The sequence below is a fragment of the Dipteris shenzhenensis genome, chromosome 30, assembly GCF_047967505.1.
Source record: "Dipteris shenzhenensis isolate YYH24624 ecotype China chromosome 30, Dip_SZ_1.0, whole genome shotgun sequence".
Lineage (NCBI taxonomy): Eukaryota > Viridiplantae > Streptophyta > Polypodiopsida > Gleicheniales > Dipteridaceae > Dipteris > Dipteris shenzhenensis.
In genome coordinates, this window is record NC_141625.1 from 49,990,327 (window position 1) to 50,003,635 (window position 13,309).

The window sequence follows — 13,309 nt, forward strand, 5'->3', positions numbered from 1 at the left end:
AGGACATGCAGAAGATTGATACAATGTACCTAGACACTGATTGCAATAATCCAAAAGAGGATTTTAGCTATCAAGTCGACCAAGCAGAACAAGATCCTTGGTACATCGATGGCAGTGCATCATCTCACATGACAAATCATTAAGAATGGTTCACAGAGTTGAAACCATTAGAAGGTCAAAAGAATGTCATCTACATTGCGGATAATACACCAAATCTAGTTCAAGGGACATGCATTATCCCTATGAATAATTTCATTGGTACGAAAGGATTGGTGAAAGATGTACTCTATGTTCCAAAGCTCAACAAGAACCTCTTGTCAGTAGGTCAAATGACAGAGCACAACTACCGAGTCATCTTCGACAAAGATGAATGCACTATCAGAGATAAATCCAGAAGATTTTAGCTCTAGTAGGAAAAGGTGTCAAGGAAGGATGCTTGTACATAATTCTAGCTATAGTACCAGATAAGCATGCCATGTTAGCTCAACTACAATAGATGCCACTATCTGCAAAATGGCACAAGAGATATGGTCATGTCAATTTCAAGAGGTTGCTAGATCTCAGGAATCAGAATATGGCAATTGGGATTCCTAAGCTACAGTTTCTTGAAAAAGTTTGCGAAGCATGCTACTTTGGCAAACAAAAGCGAACCAACTTTGGCAGAAGTACCTCTCGAGCACGAGGTATTTTTGATTTGATACATATAGATGTATGGGGTTATGTCTAGACCCACATCATCAATGGCTCACTTTACTAGACTTTCATTGATGACTACAATAGATATTGTTATATACACACATGTATATATATATATATATATATATATATATATCTATATATATATATATATATATATATATATGTATGTATGTATATATATATATATACATGTGTATGTATATATATATGCATATACATGTATGTATGTATACATATATGTATATATATATATATACATGTGTATGTATATATACATGTGTATGTATATACATGTATATGTATATATATACATATACATACATGTATATTATATATATACATGTATATGTATGTATATATATACATGTATATGTATATGTATATATATATACATATACATGTATATATATATATATACATCAGAAAAATGAGAGGAGTGCCTTTGCCACTCATGCCCATTGTGCTTTATCTCCATAAAGCAAGTAGGGGCAGGTATATGTCGTGCCTTAAGGTAGGAGTTACACATGTCCAGACAAGGGTAGGGTGAAGGGGTATTGAATGTCATTAGGACTAAATAAGTGGACGAAATTCATGTTTGTCACATTTGTTTTCATTTGGCGTGGGCAAGCTACCAGTATGGACAACCCAAAAATGTGAGAGTTTGGAGGGCTCTATCTCATGTTGATCCAAACAAATAGGTAGAAGTTGTTTGCAATGTCTAGTCATGTGTGAAATACATGAACGCCCAAACACCATTTCCGAGCCCACAAGTCTCGACATGTGTGAATCTTGGTTGCAACATTTTCATTTTCACTTGCAAGAAAACCTTTCAAAAATTGGAAACCCCAGGTTTTGTGATTTGTTGAGCAAAATGTTTTTTAGTGAACTCTCACTCTGGGCAGATGTGCAACACTTTGGGCAAGGTTAGGCTGCGTGACAAGGCAATCGGACTACACAGGCAGGCAAAGAAGGAGCTTCTGAGAGCATGTGCCGCTAATTCCGAGAGGGTGGGATGGGGCAAGCTTTCTCTCCTTAAAGTTGACACCCTTCCTATGTTTGACCGTTGACCCCCCTCTTTCGAGTGTGGAGTGAAAGAAAGAGGCACCATAGTGAGCAATTTTATTTTTGCACTGAGAAGTTGAGTGCTTGTTTTGCATCCAGCATAGCATTGCTTTGCAGCAGCAACTCCATCGCCATCGCCGTCGCCTCCTCCATGGATTGCCGCGCTTCTTTCCTTCTCTTCCTTCATTCTTTCTTCCTTATCATCCTGCCGTCCCTCACTTTGGTCGCCAGCGCGCTTCGAGGCGTCGATCCTCAAGGTTCTCCTCTTCCCAATTCCTTCGAGGCATCATCTCTTTCTTATTCTCTTCCATTTCTCTCGGGATATAGCACCGTAGACGTTTTGGACTCTGTTTGGTCCAGGCTTTCAGGGGATTGCTCTGCTAACTTACGCGTCCTACAGAGGAAAGTTATTACAAAGGGGGAACTATATGGTGCAAAGACGGATCCAAAAGTTTTCCTCCCGAACGCCTTAATGACGACTTCTGCGACTGCGTGGATGGGACTGATGAGCCCGGTTAGTCATCTATGCTCAGGCGCGAAATCTGTATTCGATCGCTGCCAATTTGATCAGCTGCTACCGAGCAAACAGGCAAAATCGTGTTGTATGGTGCAGAATTCAGTTTTGTTTTATTTGGTGAAATGCTTGTACTTGGCCTGAAGCAAGTTGTGTTCATTTGTTTGGGCTCGTTACTGGCAGGGACATCTGCCTGTCCGAATGGAAAGTTTTTCTGCAAGAACAAAGGGCACACGTCCTTGTCGATATTTTCTTCTCGAGTCAATGATGGCATTTGTGGTAAGGATTGATGCTTCTCTTCGCAGAGTATAAAAACCAATCCCGTGTATTTTTTGATAATGTGGACATGATTTACACAAATGCGTGACAAGCAAAGTGCAATGAGTGAAAAGATTTCTCTCTTTACGTCCGCACCGTTGAATGAAATGTAATTGCAGACTGCTGTGATGGAAGTGATGAATATGACGGGAAGGCCAAGTGCCCGAATACTTGCTCAGAGGCGGGTCAAATTTTGAGACAGAAATTGGAAAGAAAAATTGTAACTTTGAAAGGGGGTTTGGAAGTCAGAAAGCGAGATGTTGAGCATGCAAAACATATGATCCAAAAGGAAAAGGCGGAGCTATCAACCTTGAAGCAGGAAGAGAAGAAGCTGAAAGATCTTGTCCACAAACTTAAAGGTCAGTCCCAGAAACCAATTGCTGCATATGAGGTAAGAGTCTTAGTATGGAGATTTGTTTCTATCCGAAAACCATAGGGTAACACACTTAAAAAGGTCCTGATGCCGGCAGCATCTCAGAACCAGCACTTAAGTACCATAGTTGGGCGATTTGCCTGTAGCAACAGCTTCATGATGGCAACCTTGACGTTGTCAATGGCAGACTTAAAGATGGTGATGCTATTGGAGATAAGTTTTGTTGCCGTGCTGCTCTGGTGGCAATGTTGTTGCTGGGCACGTCGTGCAAAACCTAGGCCAAGGACGAGATTGCCTCGTTGACGCTATGCTGTAGTGACCGCACGTGACAAGTTTTCAATACAAAGGTCAAATTTATCATCAGAGCCTGCTGTAGCCAAATAACATACAAAGGGAACTGATAAACCAATTAATCACTTCAAATCTGCAGGGCCGTTTGGTGTTTGCTGTAGCAATTCACTGCTATGAATAAGCGCTACAAGGGTGGAATGGGAGAGTTGAAGTGACATTTACATATGCTGTTGTGCTTCTTGTGCAGCAAGGAAAGAAGCCATCGAGAAGGCAGAGATGCAAGAGAAGTTGCAACGAGAGAAAGAGGAGCAAAAAAGAAGAGAAGCAGAGAAACAAGAGTCAAAAGAAGAGGTTACAACAGAAAAGGTCCGAAATCCAGAACAAGAGTCAGGTCCAGAGGATGTTTCAATTGATGTAGAACAGGTGAGCTGCCATGCTTGGTGGGGATGCCCAACAATGGCCACTGTAAAAATGAATACCTTGGTCAGCTGTCTTATTGCATATATGAAAAAAAGTACCTCTTGTAAACTATCTTTACTATACTCATTTATGACTATATCGTGTCAATAAGTCCTATGGGCAATACTCATGCCGTCTTCTTAGCAATCTTCTACCATCTACTTTGAGAATTCAAATTTTTGCAGGGATTGGTCTTTACTGAGACTATTTCGTGAACTCAACTGTGTGATTGCACTCTCCTATATCGTAGTGTTACATTGCCCCACATTGACACAATCAATTATGAGAGGGCTAAAGGCGTAGTGTTTGCTTCTCAATTTGATAGATTCTCATCTTTTAACAATATTGTCCTATTTTACTTCTTTGTATGCACGTTGTTGAAGTGGAGGATTGAAGAAAGTTGTATCTATTCTTCATGTAGTTGTTACATCATGGGATTCCGGCCTTCGTTTATGTCATCGGACCCAAATTAAAAAGCATTGTGTGGAGTTTGGTCATTCATTGCTTGTTGTCAAGGCCTAACTCATCCTACTCTCTCTCTTTACAACCTTTCTAAGCAATCAGCCAATTCAATTGGTAGCCATATTGAAGGTAATCTTGTTGTCTGCTCTTGCCATTTTATATTTTAATGGAATTCACGGGTGGTTACTAATTGAGTGATAATTGATAGGTGTGGCCCAGTTCTGGAGAGTCTACGGAGGACATTTATCTCTCTCTCTTTCTTATGCATGCACCTTTTCTGTTGAAATTTCCCTGTTTGTGTGCTTCTGTCTCATAGTAACTGCTGGGTTTACTTGAGAGATTCGGATATTTTGAGACCCTGACGACAGCTTTAGCTTGGGGACTTGTGAAGTTGGAAGCGTTGCTTTGCTTTTGAACTATTTTCTGTGGTGTACTCTGACTTTTTTTTGGTGTACTTTTGCGAAGATGTCTCTCTCCCCCATACCTTCCCCTCCTCCCTTCCTAACTCCTTAGTGGTGCTGTTCTTTCACCCTTAGCCTTTCAGTTGTAAGATGGGATCTGGACAGATCTCTGTTATGGATGGTTTAGGGTGTGGACAATCAATGCATATGTACGATATACCTAACACACCTCTACATCGTCCCATTAAATGAAACTAGAACATGTAGGCAGCCTGTGAGTTTTTTTTGTGATTCATGACTGAGAGGTGACACATGCTGTTGTTAACCTAGCTCCATAGCTACGCTTTTGGATAGTAATTTTATTTCCGAGTTAGTGAAGATCAAAGATTGGTGCTGCCCAGCAAATACATGAATAAGGGCATCGCCTGCATGAGCTTGGAAGTTTTTCTTTGATAACATGGAAGTTGTTGCTGCGGCTTATAACATGTTATGCCTTGGACTATAACAACGTGAATGTTGATGTTGTTGTCCTTTGAATCTCGCATCCACTATGGTCCTGTCTTTAGTCCTCAGCACGTCCTTGCCATCAAGGACATGCATCAGAAGAGAGGTTTTATCAGTTTCTCAGAACATCAATTTTCTTAATTACACCAAAATTCCATGTGCTAGTACTTGCACATATTATATTTTACTCAAGTATAACCACACTGGAGAGGCAGTGTGTTTCCTTTCCACAAATTTATAAGCTGAGGGACTGGACCTTTTGTGGTGTCATTGAGAGGGTCTTGAGTAATAGGGATATTGTGACAGGTATTGTAATCGGTCATAGGGTCAAATGAATTGGGAAACAGTGCTTTATCTTGCTGTTGACGTTACTAAATAATGCTGCTAGAAATAATATATTCTTTAGCCCTTGGACATATATATTGAAGCAAGCGCACAATCATTAGAGATCTCTAACTAAGAGTATCAAATCGTTTTCTTTCAGTAATTAGTGAAATAAAGGCTTGCAAGCCCGACAAGTTTTAGGTGACAAGTAGACAACTAGGTCGAGCAACAGATATAAACTGAGAAGAAGGAAAGGGAAGACATGTATAAGCTTCTTTTTAGATCACAGCTTCAAGGCAGTCACATCTAGGACATGAAGACTAACCTTTGACCTTTATGTAGATTAGTGGACTAACCTTGAACTAGGTCTAACTTTAGTTGAGCTAAGGAGTACTCAAGGCTTCGATTAAAGGGTATGGCTAACCAAAAAGCTGACTTAGAGTGTGAGACAAAATGTTTTTATGAGGGACACTCGCAAATAATATTGGTACCTGATTCTCACTCTTGCATTGAGGCGCTTCTATTGGGTCATCAGAGATGGAGGCAGAAGTTGCTCGATGTGAAAGATTTGTTAGAAGTGAAAAGATGGCATTGATCTTGGAGAGCTTTTGTTTGTTGGTTAATGTCAAGATCAGAGGCTCAGTATTCTTGTTGTAGGTGAATTAGTTCTTGCTTTAGGCAAGTAGCTTTGGCAGAAGGAAGAGCACCAAATTCGATTTCTATTGATGAGTATATTCAGTTGCATCAATTTCTTTCAACTTTTTTCCTGAATGGATACTTGTTGATCTAGGCAAATTTGTAAAACAAAGCACGACATTGGATTAAGAACAACACTCCAATGATTGAAAAGAAGGCCCTGCAAAATATTAAAACCTCTATCATTAAAATTAAGACACTGCCATGAAAATAAGCATTGGTCAACCAAATAATTATGAGGAGCTTGACTGATTGGTACACAAAAAGTGCCTAGCTTCCCTCAAAAACAGTTCAGCCTAAAAGAAACAAAATAATGGCCAAAGCTGCAAAATACACTACTACTCATTAACCGACCCAAACCCAAACTGTCGCTCCTCTTTTCCTGTCAAGGATCCCGCTGATTCTTAAGCAGTCGGGGCAATGAGTGATATTGTCAATCGCAGAGCAACATTCTGCCAGTGTAGGGCTAGAATTCTAGAGAAATGAGACGCTCCAAAGCTTGCTTAATTGCAAGTTGTTCATGTGCCTGTGTTCTTTCAATCATCATCCTGGCATTTATGTGGCCCGTCCCAGCACACACACTTCGCTTCTGGTTTGGAAAATCCAGTCATGTGCAGGTCTAGTCTAGTCTTTCTCGCCTAGACTACCTTGCCTCCCATGTAGTTCCAACATGTGGTATCAGAGCCGTGTGTCTAGCTCTTTCCCTACTCTCCATGCTCAATCTAGAGGATGAGGGAGGCTTGCAAATGGAAGCTATCCTCTCCTCCAAGATAGAGCTCCCTTCCCCTTCAACCCATCTTCCCCGACAATTGGCTTCTCGAACAATGAGCTTCTCCAACGACGTTGTGGCCTCTCCAACAATGGATTCTTCAAGGTTGCCCTCAACAAACATTGGCGATTTCAGCTGCAGCCTCAACTTTCTATCCACTTCAACTGCTGCCCTTTTCTGCCCGCCATTCTTTGCCTAGCTGCCATTCTGCCCGCCCTTCTGTCTGCCATTCTGCCCGTCCTTCTGCCGGTCCTTCTGCTACAGTTTGCTCGCCATTTCTGCTCCAATCTGCCCGCCATTTCTGCACCATTTCTGTGCCATCTATGCCCGGCCTTTTTGCTCCACCTGTTCGCCATTTACAGCAGCAAGTCTATGTCCAACTCCCGCCTTCTACCCACTCGTTTTTTTTTCTTCTGCCATTTTTCGTTCATCATTTCCTGCGGCACACAACGAGTTCCCTCTCTTCCACCTCATTGCTCGTGGAGAAGTTCTCGGGGGAAGGATTCCCTACTTGGCAAACTAAGGTGCAGTTGCTCCTCATGAAAGAAAATGTATGGTATTTCATTGAGGATGATCAGGACTACGCTACAACAACTCAAGATATGGAAGCACACAACTCAAAGGCTATTGCCATTATCGGACTTTGCCTTGATGACACTTTGATTCATCATGTCGCCATTTACAGCAGCAAGTCTATGTCTAACTGTCCACTTTCTACCCGTTTTTTTGTCTTCTGCCATTTGTCGCTCATTATTTCCCGCGGTACATAATGAGTTTCCCCTTTTCCATCTCATTGCTCGTGGAGAAGTTCTCGGGGGAAGGATTCCCTACTTGGCAAACTAAGGTGCAGCTGTCCCTCATGAAAGAAAATGTATGGTATGTCATTGAGGATGATTGGGACTATGCTACAACAACGGAGTCTCAACAACTCCAGATATGGAAGTAGCACAACTCAAAGGCTATTGCCATCATCGGACCTTGCCTCGATGACACTTTGATTCATCATGTCGGCTTCAAATCGACAGCCAAGGCGATTTGGGCGCGCCTCGAGAATCTTTTTGGTAACAAAATCACAAACTCCAAGGTTTTCTTGAAGTTACAATTTTATAAGTTGAAAATGGAGGATAGTGATACCTTGAGTGCACATTTAGAAAAAATGCAATCTCTTGCTTAACAACTTTCCAGCCTGAATTGTTTCCCAGACGATGAGGACAAAATGGCTGTCCTCATGAAGAGTATGGCAGGAGTCACTTGTTTTGGGCACACTCTTGAAATACTTAAGCTTGCCACGACTACCTTTGTTGATATGGTGACTCTTCTTCTCGAAAAAGATCACCGGAACAAAGAATCTCTGATCTATTCATCATATACTACAGAGGCTCTTGCCTCCACCAACAAATGGAAACCCATGTCTCCACTAGCACATGAAAAGACAGTCATTCAAGCCTCTGTAGCTTTTGTAAAAAGCTTGGTCATACGGAGGACAGATGCTACCAGAAGCTTGCCACACAGCAAACTAAGGACCATGCCAGTTGGGTTGCAGCCGCCACTAGTGACGATGAAGATGACGACCCTCTGACACAAGTTCACGCTCTCACTGCTCAAATCCGACATCTCTCTCTCCCTCCAGAGGACGATGGAGATGATGATCCATTTGTTTTTAAGCATGTTGTATTTAGGTACTCTGCCTTGGGGTTGTTTCCCAAAAATGAATGCAATAAATCATGTGTGTTGAGTTAATAAAGGTTCTCTGCCTTGGATCTTCCTCCTAAAACGATGTATGGGTTTTCTATGGTGTGTGGATCCATGTTTCTCATTAGTTCCTGGAGCCAAGAGGGGGATGTATTGTGGGAGCCATGTATTGGCTTGGATAGATCTATTTTTCCAGGCCTGGCATGTGAGTTCCAGGATGTTGGTGCATTGGTCTCCTAGACCTCTGAGTTGGTCATGCATCCATGCACGATGAACCTCTGAGCCATGCTAGGTGAGCCTTTGAGTCTATACCATGCTCACTAGCCTTTGAGCCATGCTCACTTGCCTCTGAGTTAACATGGGAGCTATGTCTAGTTCTAGACCGTCATCGCACAGTCCGATGACTGCCATTGTCATGTTTTGTTCTTGGTTCCATTCCAGTAGTCACTCACCTTTCCTCCATGGGGGGGTGTTAGGAAATGGAGTCAAGTTGAGTTAGTTTTGGTTTGTTTTAGTGGGTCCTAGTGTGAGTTTTATAGTACTAGGTGTTTAGGAGTGCCACATATCATATTGGGAGTTATCCCATATACATTTGGTACTTAGTGTGTGTGCACCTATCCTATAAAGGCATTGTACTTTCATTTGTCAAATCAATCAAGCCTCAAGCCTCTTTTGGTTTTGTAAGTACTTTGGTTGTTCATTTCTTTCTAGCATTTCATTTCCATTTCCATTATGTTTGCTATCTAGTCTAGTCTTTCATTTCTTAGCCTAGACTACCTTGCCTCCCATCTAGTTTCAATAGGAGGAACTTCAGGTCTGCAACCCCAATTTTGTGAAGCCTCAACAGGGGCTGTTGCCACGAAGTTCCAATGTTGCAGAGAATACATCTCAAGAGGTCTTTTTAATGTGTTAGGAGAGCAAAAAGCTTTTTCAAAAAAGTCAATCATGAAGTACAAAAGCCGTAAGAGACATACCACTATTGCATCTTGATCAAGATCAACAATCTGAAGAGAGCCATGTGGCTTCATGAGAGATTAGAAACGATCTCAAGATCAACGATCTCAACAGAGCCATCTGGTTTCATGAGATTAGAAAGGGGAAAATTGGGGGTAGGCTGACTATTGTAAACGATTATTCAAGGCACTCAAAGGTAATACCTGCAATCCACACAAAAATCATAAATACATTGGTGTTTTAAGGAGCTTGCAGAATTCTTTCCTGATAGCACATTGTACTGCTAACTTTGAATTCACATCAATGTTCAGCATTTTGTACTCACACCTGATTTTCTCTCTTTGCTATGCTTGAACATTTAAGCTCAGTTGAATTGCGTTTTACACCATTTTTGAACTACTGAGTCATCAAGTCGTGCAATACAGTTGTGATAATAGCCGATTAACTACTTGTTAAATATCAAGCAGGTTTCATAAAATAATTTGCAATCACTTAATCTATAGCTGGGAAATATATTTGCTGACCTTAAGAAAATAAAGTGGTAGAATTCTAATAGAATTCTAATAGAACATAAAACTAGCAGGGTGAGTGCGATTATCAATGGCTTATTGTTTTTTGGTTGCTTCAGTTGGCTACTTTACTTGCAGGCCTGTGTTTTTCGAGTTGTTTTTTTTGCAAATCACGATTTTGCGCTTGTGAAACAGGTGTTGCTTCTATGCTACGTATGGCTCTCATGTTGTGTTTGCTAGTTTTGGACAACCTGCTATGCTGACCGGCTCTCATGTTGTGTTTGCTAGTTTTTGGACAACCTGCTATGCTGACCTTTTTCCAATCTAAGAATAATGCGCACAGGATTTTGAAGTTCTAGATGAGTTCAACACTCACTTTGATTGCTCAAATTAACATCCTCAATGTGTCGAAAAAAAGATTGAGTGCATGTGGATGGATGGCTTTGTTTTTAAACCTACTCATATTTTACTGAGAGAGAGAGAGAGAGAGAGAGAGAGAGAGAGAGAGAGAGAACCATCTTCAGGAGGCCTCGCAGGCACAATCCAAAGATAACTCATACAAGCCACTGTATGATGAAGCAAAGGGCTCAGTAAGGTCCTTACCGAGTGCTATGCTACGAAAACTCAAAACTCAATAACTAGTACTCAAAATACATAGCCATGCACCATGGTGGCTCTCCCATGTAAAGATGTCCAGATACTAAAGATGTCCGGTATCTGCGTCTGCTGGGTCCTCTCGCACTGTGGTGGGGGGCATAGGCTTCATAATCTATGTATCCGGTGGGGCATATTAAGAGCAATGCCTTGGCTCAGAGTTGGGATGTGTTGCACCTCCATTTGCTGCTCTGGTCAACCTCTGCATCGTGAGTGGTCTTTTTGTCCTTGGCCCCATCGCTCCATGCCATCTCTTCCCGTTGATCCATGCTGTGCTCATGTCGGCTATCTCGTCCTCCTCTTGGGATTGACTCGAAGGCATAAAAGTGTGTGACATGTCACTATGCACACTCAGCGTCTGGGGGCAGTGTCATCTCTTGTTGCTTGATCTGCTGTCTCTTTGTGTCGTTGCACTTCAACCATTTCCATCATTTCTCACATCCTTTTGTTCAAGGCCAACGATTCCCTGTCTCCAAAATAGCGCTTAGGCAATTGCGGCTTGTATCTTTCATACTCACCTCTATGACTTTCATATCTTCATCCTTTGGCTCAATGTGATCCTTGAATGGCATATATTTTAACTCATTATCATTTGCATTGTACATTGTTTTAACCACGGCATTCATACTTCTTAATTCAAAATTTCATTTTGCAATGTTCTTGTTGAAACTCTTATTTAGACATGAACTCGCCTGCAACCATTTCTCTTCCATCATCATCCATCTCAACAGGATTAGGTACATCTACTTAATCTTACCTTTCCTCAAAGGTGGACTCCTCTACTTTGATCTTCTGTGTCAAACTATAGCTCAAGTTGTTTTCTTTGTTTGTCTTCTCACTTTATGCTGTAGCCTCTGACTTGTTATGCCAGTAGCATACTCTTGGCAATGTCCCAGCCAACTCGTGTGACCATCCTACCTCGTCGTGTTGTCTTCCTCAACATAGTGTTGGCCTCAGATACTCGGCCAACTTAAGTGAGTACCATTCAAGTAACCATGAATGGATGAACTTGGAGCTACCATCAAGAAGCTAAGTAGCACAACCTCAAGCATATAGGAAGAGCCAACATAGGCCACCTAATGCAAACCTGGTCATGAAAGTGGATCAGCTAGGAGATTGGCCCAAAATTGTGTCCCTCCTGAAAGAGACAATGGTACCGTCCTCGGATCTCATAGGATGCTTGGCAGTGCATAGGAAGTGCTCCTCTATCTCTACCTTTGCTCATATTCCAACATGGTATCAGAGCTAGGTTGATCCCTCTTCTCTCCCCTCAGTCTGCCTCTTCTCAGATCTCTCCCCCGCTGCAGATCTGCCCCTCTTCTCAGATCTCTCCCTCTTCACATTTCTCCCTCTTTCTGCCCCGCCATTGCGCTCCAGATCTGCGCTCCCTCTTCACATTTTCCCCTCTTTCTGCCCCATCATTGCGCTCCAGATCTGCGCGCCAGATTTGTGTGTATTCCAGATCTGTGTGTATGCCAGATCTGTGTGTATCCCACTTCAGATCTGCGCCAGATCTGCGCTCCAGATCTGCACAGTTCAGCCACAGATCTGAGCGCCAGATCTGCGCAGTCCTGCTGTCACTCACCTGCTGTCACGCCAGATCTGCACAGTCCTGCACCCGTACGTCGTCCGCTGTCCGTACGCCGCCCGTATTTCGTACGTCGTCCGTACTCCGTACTCTGCTGTCCGTACAGTCCGTACGACTGTACGGAATCCGTACCTACACAGGCCGACTTCTCCGACTTCTCCGTACCTGCACAGGCCGACTTCTCCAGCTCCATCTTCACGGAGATCTGCGCCATCTGTTCGACCTCGTCGACTGCGCCCTTTTTGCATCTCTACCTCTGCCTGGGATTAAGGTACTGAGCTTTGCCTCTTTCAGTTTTCTGAACAGTCTCTCCTTTTTTGCTGGTTTCTCCTACTTCGATGGGCTGTCATATGCTATGGCCTTGACAAAGTGGTGAGAGAATTGGCTTCTTGGATCTCTCCTCTCATTTATTTCTGCAATCTTGTAAGGGAATAGACACTGCCCTTGCATCCTAGCAAGAGGTAAGACCTTCCCACATGGCATCTTCCTCTCATTCTCTCATATCTATCGACAAATTCAATGGGTCCAACTTTCATACTTGGCAAATCAAAATCAAGTGCCATCTTATGAAAGAAGGTCTTTGGGACATTGTTCACCGTGCTGCTCCCGAAGGTCCCTCTGAGCAAGTTGTCACTGCCAAGAACGACAAAGCCTATGCTATCATATTGCTCGGCCTTGGAGATGATTACATTCATCACATCTCCGACATACAGTCTGCTCCTCAAGCATGGATCACTTTGGATACCCTTTTTGGAGCCCGATCTAAAAACTCTAAGATTGCACTTATGATCTCATTCTTTGATCTACATATGCAGGAAGGAGCTACTATAGCCTCTCATGTCAATTATCTTCGCAGTCTTATGGTTCAGCTTGCATCAGTCAAGTCTCCCATCTCCAAAGACATTGCTATTGCTGTGCTTCTCAAAAGCTTACCTGACACCTATGCTACTCTTGTCACCACCTTCAAGTATCATAATAATCCTTCTCTTGAGGGTATCATCAATGCTCTCCAAGAGGAAGAAAGAACTCAACAACGAAAG

General features: G+C 42.4%; 1 protein-coding gene across 1 annotated transcript in view; it reads left to right on the plus strand.

Annotated features, from left to right (window-relative positions):
- Positions 1 to 1,657: 1,657 nt before the first annotated feature.
- The window catches only part of PSL4 (calmodulin-binding protein), a 28,820-nt gene continuing 17,168 nt past the window's right edge, over positions 1,658 to 13,309 (plus strand). The window contains exons 1-5 of the mRNA XM_087401646.1: positions 1,658 to 2,018; positions 2,162 to 2,275; positions 2,459 to 2,554; positions 2,713 to 2,952; positions 3,505 to 3,680. Of these exons, the coding sequence (XP_087257772.1) occupies positions 1,913 to 2,018; positions 2,162 to 2,275; positions 2,459 to 2,554; positions 2,713 to 2,952; positions 3,505 to 3,680 (732 nt within the window). The 5' untranslated portion in view covers positions 1,658 to 1,912. The remainder of the gene's footprint in view (positions 2,019 to 2,161; positions 2,276 to 2,458; positions 2,555 to 2,712; positions 2,953 to 3,504; positions 3,681 to 13,309) is intronic.